The 19,090-nt window shown below is 50.7% G+C and overlaps 1 protein-coding gene and 1 non-coding gene across 2 annotated transcripts in view; both read right to left on the reverse strand.

Annotated features, from left to right (window-relative positions):
• Positions 1 to 14,988, reverse strand: part of WWC1 (WW and C2 domain containing 1) — a 132,790-nt gene extending 117,802 nt beyond the window's left edge. Inside the window, exon 1 of the mRNA XM_072947257.1 lies at positions 14,380 to 14,988. Coding sequence (XP_072803358.1) covers positions 14,380 to 14,498 — 119 coding nt within the window. The 5' untranslated portion in view covers positions 14,499 to 14,988. The remainder of the gene's footprint in view (positions 1 to 14,379) is intronic.
• LOC116285140 (U6 spliceosomal RNA) lies at positions 12,045 to 12,151 on the reverse strand. The gene has a single exon (XR_004194821.2). It is a non-coding gene; the product is annotated as a U6 spliceosomal RNA (small nuclear RNA).
• Positions 14,989 to 19,090: the final 4,102 nt, after the last annotated feature.

Raw genomic sequence — 19,090 nt, forward strand, 5'->3', positions numbered from 1 at the left:
GGAGAAAACTGCAAAATGCCTTACTTTCCTAGATAAGAATGACCGCCAGTAAAAGGGGAGGGTTGGCAACACCATTAGATGCTACACGGAGGCCAAGGAAGATACCACTGCATTTCTCCTGGTGACACTTCTGGAACTTTGCTCAGAGGAGGGGGCGTTGGAGGAAGAGGATGGAGGGTGAAGCAGAAATGGGGGCTGTGGGTATGGAACTCCTCTGTGTTCCTCAGAGAAAGGAGCATGGGGTGAGACTGAAGACCCACTTTTGGAAAGAGAACACCTGAGCACGCTCTACAAACATCCATGGATGCCTGAACAAAGGATGAGATTTTTTGATGAGAGGACCAGGAAGCAGGCCAGGCTGTGGGAGAGGCTGAAGGCATTCTAGTCCTGGTCAGGTCTCTAGAATGACTTGCCATTTGGAACGAGTCTATTCTTTGATCAATGCTTCTCAAACTTAAGCTGCTAACAAAATCACTTGGCGGTTCTTTTTATAAATGTGGAGTCTAGGTTTCACATAATCCAGAGACTCCGACTGTGTTGACCAGGGCCAGGCCTGGGAATGTGCGTGTGAGTAACTCTTAGATGGTTCAGATGCAGGTGGTTGATGGATCATGCTGCCTCATGGGAAGAACAGAGCGCCCTGGCCAAAGCCAAGGAAAAACACAGTTTGTTGCCGCCGCAGTGAGTGCCAGGACCTCCTGGAAATAAGAAAACCTGGTAGAAAAGGTGGAAGGGCGATCACTATAGATGGAGCCTACTTAGAGCTAAAAGCAAACTGCTCTTCTCACTACAGAACTTCTTATTTCTATAGCTTGACCTCTGGCATCATTTACAAGGCCTATTATTTTTTAATACCATGTCCTCTTTATCTTCCTAATCTGTGAATGTTTTATGTTTGTATTATTTGTCTGTAAGCTCCATGAAGATCAATGTCTGTCTTTGTTCACTGCTGTACCCACCTCAGCACAGTTCCCACCAGGAACACACAAACGTAATGACATTCTTTGTTTTCAGTTCTACGCAACATGCAACAGAAGTGGCAGGTAACTCGTGCAAGGCTGGAGCCACTTCAGACCTGAGATGACCCAATTGACTTCTAGTGAACCCGAAACAAACATCCTGAAGCACGTGCCACTGGGCAAGAAAGAATGCTGCAGACCAAGCCCACACGCCCTTCAGACACCAAAGCGTCCAAGGGACATTTGATTCTTGCTAAAGTCTCTCACGCCGAAGTAACAAGAGATGGGCCTCCCTTGAGCAGAACGGTCAATGAGGAGGGTGAGGCAAAGATGCTGACCACCACCATGGATGGAGGAGTGTTGGTCCGGGAAGGGATCGCAGGGATTTTGAAAAACCAACTGTGGTCAGAAAATAAGCATACTCACTCTGCTCACTGAGATGGACACCTGCTAAAGCAGAGCAGAGCACACAGAAAGGCCCGGCTCTCCAGCCAGACCTTGAGCAACTGAGCAAAGCTGCTACTCAAGGAGTCACAGCAGTAAAAGGCGTTCTGGTCTGAATTGCCGGAACGAACTCAGCGTTGCTCTCCTCAACAGCCTAGCCTGGCCTAAACGGTGCATTGTGGGGACGGAGAGACAGATTTCGCATCCCAGTTCTGCCACTTATTAGCTGTGCAATCACCAGCAAGTTTTCACCCGCCTGAGCCTCAGTTTCCCCATCAGCAGAATGGACAGGGTAACAGTTCTCACCCCACAGAGATGCTAGGAGGATTAAACTGGAAGATGTACTCAAAGCACACAGCCCAGATCTTGGCACTACTGAGAGTCTTAGTAAGTGCCAGCTGTGATTAGCTCTCATCCACAGGCTATGACCTACAGGGTGGTAACGTTTGCATTCCCCACTCTCTCGAAGTCTCCAGGACTCAGACGTGCACGTGAAAGCCAGACCTGGTTCTGCCAAGGGAGGGCAGAGGGCAGACGCCCAGCCCCCGAGCCTACAACTCCATAGTGGCTCAGACCAATTTATTTAAAAGCATGACTCCTGCAACGCGAGTGGAAAGATTTTCACATTAAGGCAAAGATGAGCCCAAATCTCTTTGATACTTAACACATCAGGAAAGAAATAGCAAGACAGCTGTAGAAGAGGGGAAATGACCAAATAGAAAGGTGCCTGACATTCTCCAAATATCTGCTTCTCCCCCTCCCGTAACTATTTAATACTTCCTGAATCATCCTAATTTTCCCGAGTTGAACTGTCTAACTTGTCCATTTTAAAGCCTTTTACAAGGTGCTTTCACATAATCTCATGCAAACTCCACAAGCACTTTGAGGAAGGGAGATTCTGACCTACCGTAGTGGTTCTCCAATTTGGCTGTGTACTTTAGAGTCAACGGGGGAAAGTCCTGTGCCCAGGCCATACCCCAGAGACCCATTAAACCAGATTCTCTGGGAGTGGGCTGGGCATGGATATTTCCAGCACTTCCCTTCTGGTGAGTCTGATGTGCAACTGAACTTGAGAATCACTGACTGATCCTCCTGCCCTCCCCAGATCCAGACACAACCTCCTATTCTCTGTTGTGGAAAGGAGATCAAGGGTCATTATTTCCCCGTGAGAGAGTGATGGAGACTGGGGCTCAGGAAAGCCAAGGGGCTTCCTGCAATGAAGAAGAGCCAGAAACGGAATCCAAAATTCCCAACTAGGGAGCCTTCGTTTCCTGGCTTGGTGTGGTCCTACTGTGTGTCAGCCACGGAGCTGCCCATTAACAAGAATGAAGATGCAGGTAGTCAGGCTGTCCTACTACAGCATCCAGTGTCACGGCGAGAGGGGTGGGGAAGGCCTTTCTACACTTCACTTGTGAGCTGAATCTTGATGCAAAGATGTCACGGGACGGTGGAGCCTGGCAAGGGAGGTGTGGAGATCCAGCTTGGACAGTAAGGGTTTGGTGTTAAAATGTTTGTAAGCCAATGAAGACCATTTCACCTGGCTGCATCTACCTGTGCTCAGAAGGTTCTTTAAACCAGGGGGAGGGTATAGCTCAGTGGTAGAGTGCATGCTTAGCATGCATGAGGTCCTGGGTTCAATCCCCAGTACCCCCATTAAAAGAATAAAATAAATAAACCTAATTACCTCCCTGCCAAGATAATAATTTTTGAGATTTGCAATATTAACTACTACACATAAAAATGGATGAAAAAACAGATTTCTTCTGTGTGGCACAGGGAACTATATTTAATATCTTGTAGTAACGTATAATGAAAAAGAATATGAAAATGAATATACGTATGACTGCAACATTATGCTGTACACCAGAAACTGACATGTTGTAACTGAATATACTTCAATTAAAAAAAAAAAAAGGCTGTGCATACCTGGTTTTGGCCTGTGACCACTAACAAAATATCTTAAGTCATTCCAGCTGCAAACATTTGGCCAGTAGTTCCCAAACCTGACGGGGCAGCAAGACACCTGAGATGCTCCTTAAAAGACAGATCTCAAGGCTCCACCCCCAGAGTGTCTGATGAGTGGGTCTGAGATGGGACGGGACACTCTGCGTGTCTCACAAGTTCCCAGTTGAAGCCGATATCCTGCTCTGGAACCCCACTTTGAGAACCACTCAGGCCTGGCGACCAGTAAGGAAGCTGAAGAAACACCTAGGGCCCTCCACTGGAGGCCAGCAAATGTATGTTGTTTTTTTTCATCAGCAGTGGAAATAAACCACTCAGGCTGGTTTTGAAACTTTTTGAGCTGTTAAGTTACCTCTTAATAGTCCTGTCTAGCAAAAGCCTTTATTTACTGGGAAGATGTGTATCTGCTAAAGTAGGATCAGTTTTTCCAGAAAAACAAGAAGAAAGTGATTTATGTCCAAAGGGAAAAAAAAAAATCTGGTGCTCAAAATATATGAACTGAGCAGAAACTATAGAACTGGGGGTCAAGCTGGCAAGCAGGCCTTCATCGCTGCGGTTGGAACTGTCTGGACAGTGCAACTTCAACATAATGAGAGATCTCTAATTTGATTCTGACCGAGCCTTTGAGGTGGCTTCTAATTTACTCTCATTTTGCCAGTGAAGAATTGAGGCTCAGGAGGGTTTTTGGAGCTTAACCAAGGTCAGAGAAGTGGCCAGTGACAAGGCTGAGATGTAAAATCCAAGTCGTGGTTGAGGAGAACAGCTGTGGACAAGGCCTCCGTGGAGGGCTGCTGTGAGGTTCTGAGAGGAGGGCCGTGCCTCTCCCCCACACCTCCCCGGCACTTCCTAGACCCGGGGCAGGGGGTGCGTGATAACAGAGCCCAGCTCCCCTTCCTCTGCCCTCAGCAAGGGCATCCTGACTCGGCACCAAGGAGAAACAGGGAAGGCTGTTCCCTCTGCCCCGCTCTGTGATCATGGATACATAACTCTATACATTCTCATGTTAAGGGAAGTTCCTCCTGGCTTCTGGAATCCCCTCGGACCTCCTGTTTCCCTGTGCTTTATTTCACGATGCAGGAGAATACCCTCCCGGACTGTGCCGCCGCTCAGGCTTTGGGTCAGCAAAAGGGCTAGAACAGAATCGCTCGTAGCATCAGCGCAATGCAGGTAAACTGCTTGCCCCTGAGACCACTGCCTTTAGCTCTCTTAGTCTAAGAAAGAGGGCCAGGTTACCTCACCTGCCTTCTTCAGTTCTCTTCTGTAAACAGGGATGAGATGGTACCCCAACTCCTCACCCCCTCCAGGTTACTGTGAGGAGTCAATAAATCAACTGTGAGCGGTCTGCAAAGCACCAGGCACACACCAGCAGCAGCATCTGTCGGAGACACAAACTTCCAGGCCCCACAGCAGCCCTACTGACTCCGGCTGGGGGTGGGGGGCGGGGGTGAGGCGGTGGGATTGGGGTTAACAAGTCCTCCAGGGGCTTCTGACGCTTCCCCATGTCAGACAATCACTGCTCTAGAGTGTTAGCTTTGTGAGGACAGGATTTCTGTTGGCTGAATCACCACTGAATCCCCAGTGCTGCAACAATGCCTGGCATTTTACAGATTATCCAACTACAGGCACTCAATAAAGATTTTAAAATGATCGAGTGAGTCCAGAGGAAACAGGAGGGGAAAGAGACCAAGGTTCAGAGAGCCTGGCATTTCTATTGGCACAGCTGGATGACTGTCTCTCACTAATTTGTAGTAAATGTTATGAGTCGGGGACTGTCTTGTGTCACCCCTGCTTTCCCAGCACTCAGTCCTGCACCCAGCTTATCCTAACAGGATCTGGGTAACACCCTATGGAAGGCACAAAGGTCTCCCCGATCCAAATCTCAGTTCACACCACAACTGCCAACGGCTGTCACAGATAATGCCATCTTCCTAAGATGGGTCAAAGAATTCGAGCAAATACCAAGCCTCCGGTCACGATGTAATTTATCTGTTTAACTGTTTGCCCGTCTCCCTCGCCCAAGGGTACAACCGGGACTGAGCAGGGACTTTGCTCTGATCCTCGGCGAGAGCAGTGGAGCCTGAAGCCCAGTAGGCACTCAATAAATACCTGCTGAGTGAATGGCCAACCCCTGGCTGGGTGGGACATGATAACTCCAGATGTCCTTCTGCAGAGCCACCAGGCTAAACTCAGCAGGTTACCTAAGAGCGCACGGGGAAGAACGGGGGAAGGGACAGGATATCAAAGCAGATACAGGTGAATCCCAGAGACCTCCTGTTCCCACATCAGTTCCCACATCAGCCGTTTCTGCTCAGCCACACCAGTGGCAATCCATTACCCCTCTTCACCACGGGACTGCCGGTGCCAGCTCACAGACAAGAGTCACTTCACTCCAGAAATTCCAAAGAAGGGCTTGCCTCCGATAAGACTAGGGGAGAAAGAATTTATTGGTTTATTTATACAACGAGTGCCCCAAGGTGGTTTGCAAACTCTTGATGTCACCATGGCGCAGGTGAGCCCTGGTTCACCAGGAAGAAACCCGAGTTGGCCAGGAAGGGACCATAGTTCTAGTTCCCCTCTCTACCAAAGCAAAGAAGGGTAAACCAGGCTACCTAGTGAGCGCTGCCATGGGAAAGCCTGGGGCGGACCAGGCACCGGGTTCAGACCCGACGTGGCTGATGTCATTTCATCTTCCCACAACCCTCGGGGGGGAGGTGGGTCCTACGCATACCTGTGTTTTACACAGTGGAGAGGGAACTTGTTCAAGGTGACTTATCATACTTAAATGACAGAAACAGATCTCCAGTCTTCTGGAGATCGTTATGACGGCCTTACCTACTGCAGGGAACAGGGTGGCAGGTCAAACCAACACTTGGCTGGAGCCACACAAACCGCTTTCTCCATCGTGAACAAGGGATATAGGCTGATAGGTGTGTTGCCTACTTCTCTGTAGTGAAAAAGGTCCCTCTTCCTTTGCTCCCCGCCTCTCTGCTCCTTTCCTCTCTCCAAATTCACTGAAAAAGACTGCCGCGGTGCAAAGAGTAAGGCTTTGAAGTCAGATGGGCCTAGATTCACATTCCAGCTCTGCCTCCTTCCACCTGTGTGACTGTGAGTTTGTCACTTGGCCATTCTCAGTCTCAGTTTCCCCATTTGTAAAAGGCCGGAAAAACAGCATGAGCAACAAACTGTGCTTGGCACGTGCCAGGTACTGGATAAAGATGACTTAAATGTAACTGTTGTCACCGCCATGATCCCTAGGTGTGGGTTTGGGTTCTCACTGCTGGTGATGCAAATGCACTTGTAAGAAATTCATGGACTACATAGCTTCATGCTCACAGAGCCCTAACCACCCCAAAAAAAGCCACGACCGATGCAGGACAGGAAGGCTGCCCTAGGGCCATCTCATCCTAGCAGCCCCCTGATGCCTGGATCTTCATACTTTATCCTTCCAAGTCAGGTACCAGTCAGTGGATCCTGAGGGCATCCCCGTGACAAATCAAACAAGTAACTGCCACTGGGCGGGGAGGAAGCCAGTGTGGGGACAGCCCGGCTGCCACCAAACCAGGCCCGGCAACAGCAGGCAGCCGGCTGGGGAAAGTCAGCAGCTGCCGCTGGCCTGGTGTCCCGGCTGCCAGAGTGATGAATGGAGCAGGGGGAAGAGAAAAGCCAACAAAGGTGTCCCTAATCTTGATGCAGCTTCATTTTTTTTTTTTCTGGCCGACCATTGAACGAGAACTTAAGCCTCGGTCCTTTTTCTTTGGCAGACATTTGAAACTGAAAGATCCCGTTTCTTCCCAATGGTGCGATGTCATGGGTAGAAGCAATGGTGGGCGGGGGCGGGGAGGGTATGTAACCCACCATGCTTGTCCTTTTTTCCCCTCCTCCCTGCCCAGCATCTTTATAGAATGTTCTGTGTTCTCCCCACAGGACAACAGCGAACGCCGCTCCCCGCCTCTTCTCCCCCACCCCCATTATTTTGGCAAGAGCGTTTCTGCTCAGGAGCTGGAGGCTTAATGGCCCGCTGGTGAAGGTTAAATAACAAAACACCACTGTATCCAGTTTCTGAGTTTTCTCTTCTTTTATCTCACTCTGAAACAGGGATTCAGGGCAGACAAGGAGCTTGTCAGCAGCAGCAACCAGAGCCTTTGGCTCTTCCACTGAAGGGTGTGCGGCCGGCTGGTCCTCTCCGTGCTGGGAATTTTTCTGCATGGACTCAGCCCAGATCCAGCCCCTCAGCCCTGTCCAAGGAGAAAGTACAGGAGATGCCGTTTCTTCCAGGGAAGTGGGTTCCTCTTGTCCGGGGCCCCTCGCTGAGCTGATGGCAGAGGCTCATCACCCGGAGGCAGACGTGGCCAGAGAGAGTTCCCAACACTCAGCACGGACAGCCGACTGCCATGAAGTTGGCACCTCCGCAAATGCTGCTAAAACCTGAGCAAGGCTTCCTCCATCCAGAGTTCTGTAGCAACATGCCGGCCACCTTCCAACTCCCATTTATTCTAGCCTTGTCTCTCCTTATGTGCACCTGAGCCCGGCGTTCCAACCTTCCTAGTAACTAAGGCAACCTGATTCTCCTCTCTTCAAAAGGGCAGTCGTGCACAGCTACCAGGGATCCCAGGGGATTGGGGAATCAGGTCACTCTGGCAAGGCCAAAATCAGGGAGGGGTGGGGACAGAGAGTAGCTGCCTTCGCTACTAATTCCCTGGCCGTTGGGAGAATTTACCCAAGCGACTTGGGAATGGCTTTGAATTCCCTCCACACACTGGATCCTTCAGCGTTTCTCTGCCTTCAGTGCTGTTCTCTCCCTCCTCCCAGAGCTCTGGTTAGCTGCCTGCTCCCAGAACATAGAGTTTGTGCTCAACAGTCTCCTAAGCCGCCATGTGGATCTCACTGGCTTCTCTGCTCAAGCCTCCAAGGCAACATTTTTCCCTGAGACCCACGGCAGGTTGGGTAACTTTCGAGCCCTGAAATGGCTCCAGCTAATTTGTGTGGATTCATGAGTTCAACCGCCTGGGCTCCAATCCTGAGTCCATCACCTGCTGCTGGCGACCTTGAGCAAGTATAAATACTTAACCTTTGTAAGCCTTTGTTTCCCTAGCTGAAGATGGAGGTAATAATACTTACATCAATCACATGGTTGGCAAAAGGATTAAATGAGATCATAATATAAAACACTTAGTGCACAGCACAGAGTGCATATTCAGGAGATTTAGCATTACTATTCTCTTACTCATTTGTAGGTTCCAAAGCCTCTTATTTCTTCTTGTTATCTATCTTAGTGCTTTTTAACCTTCTTTCTTCATGAATGACATAAGATATTCCATGCACCGTAGACTCCCATGGAATGCACAGATCATAAACTCAAGCCTTGGAAGGAGAGGAAAAGCTCTCTAATAATTGTAAAGGCCCCAACTACAAGTATTGGTGGACCATTCAGAACAGAAGCATGGAGACTAGAGGTTTCGGGTAAATTTCCTGGCAGGCTGGTTATAAGTCCCGCTTAAGAAAGCATGTCGGAATGTAAATTGGTGGAAAGTGACATTAGTCTGACCATAACCTTAAATCTATTTTAACTGATTATAAAAATAGTAATTCACTTGCAATTGCTGGTACTTCAACTGCTCAACATATAACACATTCTTATAACACAACTCAAATGACTGTGGCCCTAGGAAAGAAACTTGCTGATCTGTACATTCAAAAAGGATTATGAAAAATAACTCAACCACAAGCATAAACTATTCTCAGATGATTACAGTGGATGAGAAGAAACTGGGTCTGATTTTTAGGGAAAAGTTTACATGAGAGAAAGAGGAAAGGAGATCTCTACTGGAGGCTCAAGGTTGACATTTGCTGTGTGACCTTGGGCAAGTCATTTGTCTCTGAGTGTCAGTTTCATCCGTGAAGTGAGAGGGCTGGACCATGTGACCAGAAAGGTCCATCCCAGCTACAAACTGCTTCAGAATTGGATGGAGACTCTGTCTCCATTTGACTTCAGTATTTACTAAGCACTTCCTAGTAAAAGCTAGAAGAACTGGCGTTCCCAAGTGTGTCCTGACTGCCAGGCTCTGTGCGAGCTGCCCTACCTGACTTGGCTTATTTAATGGCTTCTGTGCACCACCCCATCCTAGAGAAGACGAAACAGGGGCTCAGAGAGAATATATAACTTGGCAAGTAGCAGACCCAAGACGCCAGGATTCAAAGATTCAACCTCTCTCTGTTTTCTACACAGCTCTCTAGATAACCATGGCCAGAAGAGTAGCAGCAGGTAAGTGTAATCAGGCCTGTTCTGGCTCCATTCCCCAAGGCCAAATTCCTTAGGCAGTGGAGCAGAGGTCTGGATTCAGCAACGGATTCCCGCAGGCAGCTCAGTGGTAAGAAATGTGGGCTCTGGAGTCAGAGTGCCTGCCATTGGCATTTCAGCACCTCAGAAGCAGAGTGGCTTTTCCCAAACTTAGCCCCCTGGAGCCTCAGGTTTCTCAGGTAGATAACCGTACCTATTCCCAGGGTCGTTAGGGAGATTAAAAGAAATCACCCGTGCAAAACTCTCAGCTGACTGCCTGAATACAGGAAAGGCTCAATCATGAGGTCCCACCTAGCTCACAGGAGGGCACGCACGTAGTAATGAGCAGTTTCTCAGCTGCTCTATGGCAGGGGTTATGACTCCGGGGTGCGAGAACCCCCTGAAATTATTTGCCAAAAACTATGTTCATGATTTTCTTCGGGAAACGTCCTTAACTTCTGCCAGATTCTTCTAAGGGGTCTGCAACCAGAAGGAGGCTAAGGTCTTTTCCCTGCTGTTGACCCAGCACCTTACAACACGAAATTAAACCTGAGATAACAGGGCTGGCAAAAGCTCCTCCTCAGATCATGAGAGAAGTTTCTGGGGCCTGTCAGCAGGGCCTCCAGCACGTATCACACAGACCCACAAACGGGGCCCACCGCGTTCCCAGGTGCCTCCTAGAAGGTCTGAACACAAACCACCGCACGAGCAGGAATCAGGCTTCAGGAACCTTCTCTGGCAGGGCCAGTTCCAACAATCCATTCTTCCTCTGAGAACAATCGGTGTATTTGTTTTTGCATACCACGGAGTTGAATACACACGGAATGCTGGCCCTTTGCTGGGAGCTCCCAGAAGCAGCCGGGGTTATTCGGCCAAAGGAAAAACCGCTCCAGGCCTCGTCTGCAGCACCTGACTTCCCACTACCCCGTCACCTTCCCAGACGGGCCCTGCCTCCAGAACCCACATTCCTAACCACTCAGCTGCCCTCGGAGCCTTTGGCCCAGTGGGCAGGGCCCAGGCTGCCCACTGGCCCCTCTCCGGTTGTTGGGACAACCGTCCTGAGGAATTTCGGCCTCCCAGTCTTCCCCTGGGTGAGAAGGGGAGAGAGCTGGCAGGGCTGGCAGCCCCCTGGTGAAAGGGGAGGCCGCGAGCTGGATTCCCTACCCCCAGCGGCCTCCATGCCGGACAGCACACAAACCAGCTCAGCCCCAGAGGGAGGAATGTGCCAAGACATTCTTCAGGGCTGGTAACCCGAGACGCTATTTTGTTCTTCTTGGTGGCTAAGAAATCACTTTTTGGACTGAAGGACCATTTGACTGACTTCTTTCAAATACAGGGGAATGGGCTGGTAATGCAGGTAAGGAAAAAGCCGACACAAATGGGCATGCGCACGCGCGCGCGCGCACACACACACACACACACTACCAAGGAGTAGATGTTTTTTTTTATGTGATATTTTGTTTTGCAGCATTAACCAGATGCAAAGATGTAACTACCTTGGCAGAATTTATCTCCCCGCTGCCGGACCACCACCCGGGAAGAAATTTGTTTTTAGCTTTTAAGAAAGCCAAACAGGAGACTATTTTTTTTTTAAAGAAAAAGACTGTTTTTAGCTTTAAAATTTTTTCTCCCCCTTACAGCCCCTTCCCCCCCAATTCTGCCTTGGGGTCTGGAGGAGTAAGGAGAGGCAAGGACTCTGAGAAGTCATATTTGAGACTTAGAGACCACCTCATCAACCGTCTTCTCTCGCCGATGGAACACTTGCATCTCAGAGAGGTCAAGCGATTTGCCTGGGGCCACAGGGGCAGGACGAGAAGGCAGGAATCCCTTCTCGGGTGTGCAAGGGGGAAATTCCAGAGAGCCGTAAGTGGATGCCCTCTGCTCAGCTCTTCCCCCAAACTTTCAAAGCCGGCCTACCATAACCGTGAGCTCAGAATCCCTCAGCACCTCAGGCTCAGGGGGAGCCCCACCTCAGCAGGGTGCAGAGAGGATGACCAGAAGACACAAGGCGCAACATTAAAACCAGTGACCTGCAAGGGGAACAAAAGTTAACAGCTCCACTAAGCACCAGTATGTTTTTATTTTTTTTGAAAATGTCAGAAATATTTTGTTTTTAATCTCATTTTGTATATTTATTATTATTTTTTATTGAAGTATAGTCAGTTTACAATGTTGTGCCAATTTCTGGTGTACAGCACAATGCTTCAGTCATCCATGGATGTATACATAGTCATTTTCATATTCTTCTTCACTGTGAGCTACTACAAGATATTGAATATGTTACCCTGTGCTATACAGTATAAACTTGTTTATCTGTTTCAGATATACCAGTCAGTATCTGCAAATCTTGAACTCCCAGTTTATCCCTTCCCACCCCTTTCCCGCCTGGCAGCCACAAATCAAAACTGATGGAACACTTCACAGATTTGCGTATCATCCTTGCACAGGGGCCATGCTAATCCTCTCTGTATCGTTCCAGTTTTAGTATCTGTGCTGCCAAAGCGAGCACAAGCACCAGTGTGGTTCTCCTTCCTCTCCATTACTTGCCAGTCAACACGGGCCCCGCAGGCCTGATGCTGGGGCCGTGGACAGGCCACAGGACTGAGCTCAAATATAATGGCACTGGTTTTTTTTTTTCACCTTCACTGTCTTTTTAAAGGCTCCCTTCTATTTGCGGCAAGAGAGATTACTAATTTCCCATTTGTGAATGTGGCTAAAAATTTTTCAAACTGGGTAAATTTGAAGTCAGTATTAAGTAAGCAATAGCACAGGTGGATATAGCAAAGAAAAGTGGTCCACATTATATAATACTTAAATCTAGGAAATGATGCTGTGGCCAAGTCAGTTTTCCACGGAAGCTCTACTGCATTCCCTCTTCCAAGGGTAAAGAATGACTGTTGTTTGAGAAACTTTCTTCAGCAGTGTTAGCCTCTCAGAGCCCCGTGGGAGTTCCTAGATGTATGACCTGGGGTGAGTTAGCAGTGCCCTCAGTGTTCAACTGCTAATAGCACGGTGGACCCAGGAGCTGCTGGGACCAAAAATGGGGGAGGACACAGAAGTCTGAACTTGTGTCATGTTTAGGAGGCCAAGGGACAATGGGCTGCCCAGTTCAACAACATAGTCAGAGTCCCTGGGGCAACTGATCCTGAGTGGGGTATGGGGAAGGAAAGTGAGTCAGGACCACAAGTTTGGAGGTTAGGACTTCAGAGCTGGTAAAGAACCTGGCTTAAGGCAGAGTGGTGGAAAGGTCAAAACGCTCAAGCAAGTCACACCTCCGGGCCTCAAAGTTTGTCTTATGTTTGACAGTAGCAATTGGGCTCTGATCTTCTATGTCCTTTCCAACTTTTAAGAGTTCTACTATTACTCCCCTTTCAAGCAAACCATTTGTTTGACAAATAGGGAAATTAAGGCTCAGAGGTTCAAGCAGCATGCCCAAGGGCCGCTTTTCAACATTAAAAATTTCTCTTCCGGATTAGATTAATGAGACATTCAGCATAGCACTGAGCACTGAGTAGACACCCAGGCAATGCTGAATAAATGAACCAAAGTGCTCAGAGAAACCACAGGGAATCTCAGCTCACATTTTCTTTCTGCTTTTTCTTTTTCTTAACCCTCACCTTACTACACACCCCATCTTGGACTTCTGGGACCTCCACCTCAACCCTGCAAGAGGAAGGGTCAAAAAAATTCACCTTCAATGCTTTACAGGCACCTGATACCCAAGGTCACAGCCATCAAGTGAAAATTCCATATTCCTGAGACACTTTGACCACAGAGGTGACAGCAAAGGACAACAAATTGGTCCCAGAGGGTGGTCCTCCCCTCCCCTCAGAATATACATAGGGAGGGGGTGCGTGTGTGCAAAGAAATACCAAGCAGTCGAAACCAGGAGAAAGTCTGGAGGCCAAGAGCCACACCAGCCATCTCACACCACCCGCTTCAGCAAAGAAAAAAATCCGGTGCTCCAGCAGGCATGGTGCCCACCAAGGTCAGGACGCGCTGGTGCAGGGCTGAGGAGCTGGGGTCCCCAGAGGAGGGGAGGGAGGAGAAAGAGGAGATGGGCATGGCTTTTCGGAAGCCTCTCACCTGCCTCTATATCCTAACAGCTTCCAAGTTGCTGTGAGATTCCTGGAGAACCAGCCTCCCAGATCAGCCCTCCCCCGCGCCCTCTTTTCCTTCCCACTCCCGGCCTCCAGGCCCCCATACTGCTCCTGTGCTCTCTCAGAGCCTCCGAGGCACCTGTCAAAAACACACTTGGGGCTGCCTTCCCCTGCACGCAGTGTCCTTCCTCCAGCAGTCTGCCACTGAACCCTCCGTGCCTCCTACCCGCTCCAAACCAGATGCTTCCCCATCCTCCCTCCTCCCCCACCCTGTGCTGGGGAAAGCCTCCCCGGGAAGCCCCAGCATCACTCTGCTAGGTCGCTCCCCTGGCCCCCGCCGGACCTAACTAAAGGGGGTGGGGAGGCGGGGCTAGAGCTTAAGGTCAAAACTCCGGGCAGGTGCCGGCTGGGGCCTAAGTCCTCCATCGGAGGATGGCGGTGGGGACAGTCTGGGCCAACTCACTGGCCGCCCCCTCCTCCCAGCAGCCCACCGGGGCAGGAGCAGCGGTCCAGAAGGGGATGGGGGGAGCAAAATGAAGAAAGCGCCGGGAGGCTGGCAGAGCTCTCCCGCATCCCCTGCCCAGTTCTGGCTGGTGGCCCCAGGGGCGGGGGTTGGGGGGGCCTCTCGGGGTCCTACCTGTCCCGCGGATCGATCCAGCTGGTGGTGCGGCTCGTGTGGTCTATGTAGTAGACCTTGCCGTCGAAGTCGCGCGCCTCCTCCCAGCCCTCCGGCAGGGGCAACTCCGGCCGGGGCATCTTCCCGAGCGCGGCCCGCGCTCCCCCATGCAGCTCTCGGCCGCCGCGGGGGCCCCCGGCTCAGCCGCTCCGGCCGGCTGTTCTCCGCTCGGGCGGCCGCCGAGGCACCATCATCTGGGGGTGGGTGGCGCCCGCGGGCTGGGGGCTCTAGTGAGGGCCGGCCGGGGTGGCGCCGCTGTCCATGCGGCCCTGCGGCCCCGGCCCGGCGCCGCCCGCTCCTCCCGCCGCCGGCCTCTCACGCTGCCATGTGCGCCCGCAGCGGCGCGGTGCGGGCCCGGGTGCGCGCCCGGCCGGCGGGGCAGAGCGAGCCGGCCGCAGCTGCCTCCTGCCCTCCTGCGCGGCGCGCGGCGCCCCCCACCTCCGCGCCGCCGCCGCCGCCGCCGCCTGTCCCTCCCCGCAGCCGGGTGCCGTCCCACTCTCCGCTCCAACGCTCTGCGCTCGCTCGGCTTGCGACTTCTGCCTCCGCCAGGTGCGGCTCGGGCGGTGCAGGTAACCGCGCTGCCCCGGAAACGGGAGGCGGAGCGCCGGGCGCCAGGGTTCCCGGGTCCCCTCCCCGCGCCCAGCGCCGCGAGGGCGGGTCCTAGGGCCCGAGACGCGCCCCCTCGTGGGACAGTCCCTGGAGCCGGCCGCCTCTTCGCTGCTCCTGCTGGAGGAAAGGGAGCCCGCTCCTTACCTGGGGCCCCGACCCAGACTGGAGCCCCGGGGGGCTAGAGCTAGACCCGCTCAGCCTCTGCTTCCCAACGCTCCGGGCTCTCTCCACCTGGGGTGTCCAGGCTCTCGGCACTAGTGGCCCCAAATCTTACAGCTCTCGCTTCTCTCACGTAGAATCAGGAGTCAGGCAAGAAGCGGTTAAATGGAAACATTCTTGCAAATCGGGGAACATAAGTTTTCCAAGATCTCTGATCCCCTCCCCCAACACACGCACCATCTGTCTCCTTCTTATTCCATTCTTCTCCCCACGTTGTTCCACCCATCCCCCCACCCCTCGCGTTTCTCAGTGTAGCTGACTCTTCCCTGGGTCCATCAAATTAGGAGTGCGGTGAATCGCCTCCGCCGGGAGGACTTCAAGGCGGTGTTACAGAAGCACTCTGTAAGAGTAATAGTAATGACATTGTTATTGTTAGTTACATTGAATACTTAACCTGTCCCAGGCTGTGGGCCAGCAGCTTCACATGCGTTCTCCTCTGTGATACTTTATGGAATGTTATGGATTTGGGGGAAGGGGGTTATGAAAAAGAAGAAAGCAAGCACAGTAAAATTCCATTTTGAAAAATAATTAGAAGAAATTTAAAAATATTTCTTGAGAAATTAAAAATTCGTAATTATACTTTTTTTTTTTTTGGTGTTTACAAAAAAGAAGGTAGCATGGTTGAGCTAAGGACCAGCTGGCTGGCTGTGTCTCCTGCATACGTCTTTAACCGTTTTTTTGCCCTGGATATATGGCAGGAAGCTGGACTGGAGGAATGAAGCCCAGCGCGGTGTATCCTTTTGTGTGAGCCCCACAGCCTCCCAGAGGACCCACCATCCTCTGCTGTAGGGGCCGGGGTGCACTGAGCAAAGGGGAGAATCCCAAGTCTGTGGTCTCATCTCTTGATAGGGAAGACCAGCCCCTCGCCTCCAAATGCCTTCGGCGAAGCCAGTTATTTCCCTGAGGCCAGGCCCATGGGCTCAGGGTTTGGCCTTTCCCTCCCTCCCTCATTCCATAGATGCCATGCACTGAAGTCTTCAGACTGGCTTCAAAACACTCAGAAATAGGAGTTCCCCCTCCTTTTATGGGGAGATTCCCACAGCCCTCTATGCTTCCTCTACTTGGGCCTCGCCTTCACTGTACATAAAATTCTCCCATTAGTGATGAGGGCGGTAGCTCAAAATTAAAGCCAACATGATGCTAGGTGCTTCACATGCACCAGCTCCTTTAAGCCTCACAACACCACTCCGGAATAAGGAATACTGCTTCTAATACCCATTTCACTGATGAGAAAACCGAGGCTCCAAGATGCAACATTGTTGGCCAGGGACACAGAGCTAATAAGTGAACCTGCTTGTGCTCTCCACCACTAACCTATTCTTTCTTTCCTCCTCCCTCCCTCCCTGTCTCCCTTCCTTCCTTCCTTCCTTTCCTCTGCAACTCCTGGACCTACCCATGGTCTGGATCTAGAATATTATGGATGCTGGTGAATGCTTATCTCTTTAGATCCTTGCTTTGTAATTATTTGGCCAAGAAGCGGTCTTTTGGGGTCTCAAACCTTCCCTGTCTTCCAGCTGTGTGACTTTGAGTAACTCGCTTCACCAAAGTCTCAATCTTAGGTCTGAAAAACATCATAATAATACAAACTCTAATGCAGTAATAATATAGCAGAGCTTGTTGTGAGGGCTGCAGATGAGGAATGCAGAGGCCTGGGCCCTCCTCAGCAAGCCATCGTCTCAGGAGCCTCCTTATGGAAAACTCTGGAGCCCCATGCCTGGCAGCAAGCGTGCCCCTGGGAAACAGGAATTGATGAAGCGTTTTCTGTATCAAACACAAGCCCCTGTCCTTTCCCCTCCTGAACGTTGCCCGTGGTTGCTGGTGACAGTCTTCCTCATTGCTGATTTCGTTTTTTGTCTTATTTTGCAACCAAGCCTTCCCACTGACCGGTGTTCCGTTGTGAAGGGAAAACTCCTTCCCGGTGGCCAAATGCAACTTTCATTTTAGCCCAGGTGCCCAAGCCCTGGCATTTCCAAATGGCTTGTTCCTTGGGATCTTTAGACCTGCGCTGGTAAGCAGGAAGTGGAGACGAGAGCAGGAACTGACTCCTTAAATCCTCCATCTGTCCTTCTTGCCTCCTCCCTACAGCAGAAGAATCCTAGGTTATCTCCCAGAAGCTGCAAGCAGGGTGAGGTAATAAAATAGATGACTGCCTGCCCCATGTGATGGTGGGTGAATCATCCGCAGGCATTCTTCGAGGCTGAGGACAAACGTGAAAGGGATTAAAGGTAAAACCGGCTCAGCCATGTGATGGGGCGGATTGGGCGTAATTCTACAGGTGAATGAACTGCAGGAATCTGAACCGAAGGCAAGGAGCTCAGCCTCTCCCGGCCGTCCGCCTGGGGCTGTGCCTGGCTGCCCGCGAGCTGGAGGCCTGGCCAGTATCGGACCCGAGCGCAAGGGACCAGAGGACAAGCCTTTCTTCATTTACTCTCACATCCAGGGGGCCCATAGGAGACACCTGAGCTTGAGACAGGTTGTCTTGTTTTTTTAAAAAGACACCCCCCTGAAATCCTTTCCCCCGCTGCAGCAGCAAAGGCGAACACACACGTGTATCAAAGAATTTCAGAGCAGCAGGGTAACATATTTCATAAAGACGGTAAGGAGGAGAAATTAAGCTTAAAAACAAAAAAAGAAGAAACAGATATGCCAGCAATAGTTTCCTCTTAATGTCTACATTCTTCAAGGAAATGGAGGCTGTGGAAACCTCTGCAGAGATTTTTCTTCTGAATCCATGACTGTACCTCCTGACTTCATGCCTTCCCTCCCACGCATCATGCATCCCACATCCCGGAGGACGCACAGTTACGTTTCTGTGATGGAGCCAGTAGTGCCTCCCTTTCTTTATTTAGTCATGCATCGTGTGCCATTCATAATGGGGCCTATGAACTGTTTTCTTCCAATGATAGGAAACATGTCATAAACCGGGGGGGAAATTAGGATGCAAGAAACCTTTGGCAATATGAGAGCTGAGACAGAAGAAGTGGTTTTTTAAAATTTATCTCTGGGTCTTCAGTGCTTAATACAGAGCTTAAAAGTAAATTGAAGGAGTCCAGCCCAGCCAACTCCTTTTACAAATAGATGGAGTTTCTATGAATGGTGACTCATTGCCCGTATTCTCATTAGTCCCATTTTACAGATGCATACACTGAGACTCAGAGGCAAAATGATTTTCCTATAGTGACTTGCTAAGTCATAAAGTCAAGAGGCCAACTCAGCTCCTTCCAAGTGAGTTTTTGCTGCTTAAGTCATAGCGGTGTGGGATCTAGAATGTAAATGAAGAAGGAACTTCAGGTTATAAACAATCTGGTTGGAAGCGGGTGGAGGAACAGCCAGGAGACCGTCTCTAACTCCTGCTTTCACTTGGATTGCACGTCGTCGATTGGAGTGGTTGGAGGTGGGAGAGGGAGGGCTGAAGCCCTAGCTGAGTTTACAATGAGAGGACAGAGTTGAGGTGGGGGTTCTGAAGACAGACCAACCTGGTTCTCAACCTCCACCAATGCTGACAGCCAGACCCACCTGTGGGCTAGCCAACGGGATTTAACAGGCTGAGATGTCTCCCTGCCTCCCCACCACACTGCCTTTTTTTCTTGCTGATTCATTCATTAACTGAAGTGGACTTCTTCTGGACGGGAGGTTATCCTGGGGCTGGCAGGAGAGGTTTGCACTCTCCCATCCAAGAAACCTCTGGGTACTGGGGGCTGGGAGCTGTTGTGTCTTTCACCAGGGAGGAAATGAATTATGCACTGCAGGAGGAGGTGGAGATGAAATCTTGGTTTCAAGGGTGGGGGTGTAGAGAAGAAAAAAAAAAAAAGAGTGAGCAGAGGGAGGGAGTTCCTGCAAAGCA

This window comes from Vicugna pacos, chromosome 22 (assembly GCF_048564905.1).
Source record: "Vicugna pacos chromosome 22, VicPac4, whole genome shotgun sequence".
Classification (NCBI taxonomy): domain Eukaryota; kingdom Metazoa; phylum Chordata; class Mammalia; order Artiodactyla; family Camelidae; genus Vicugna; species Vicugna pacos.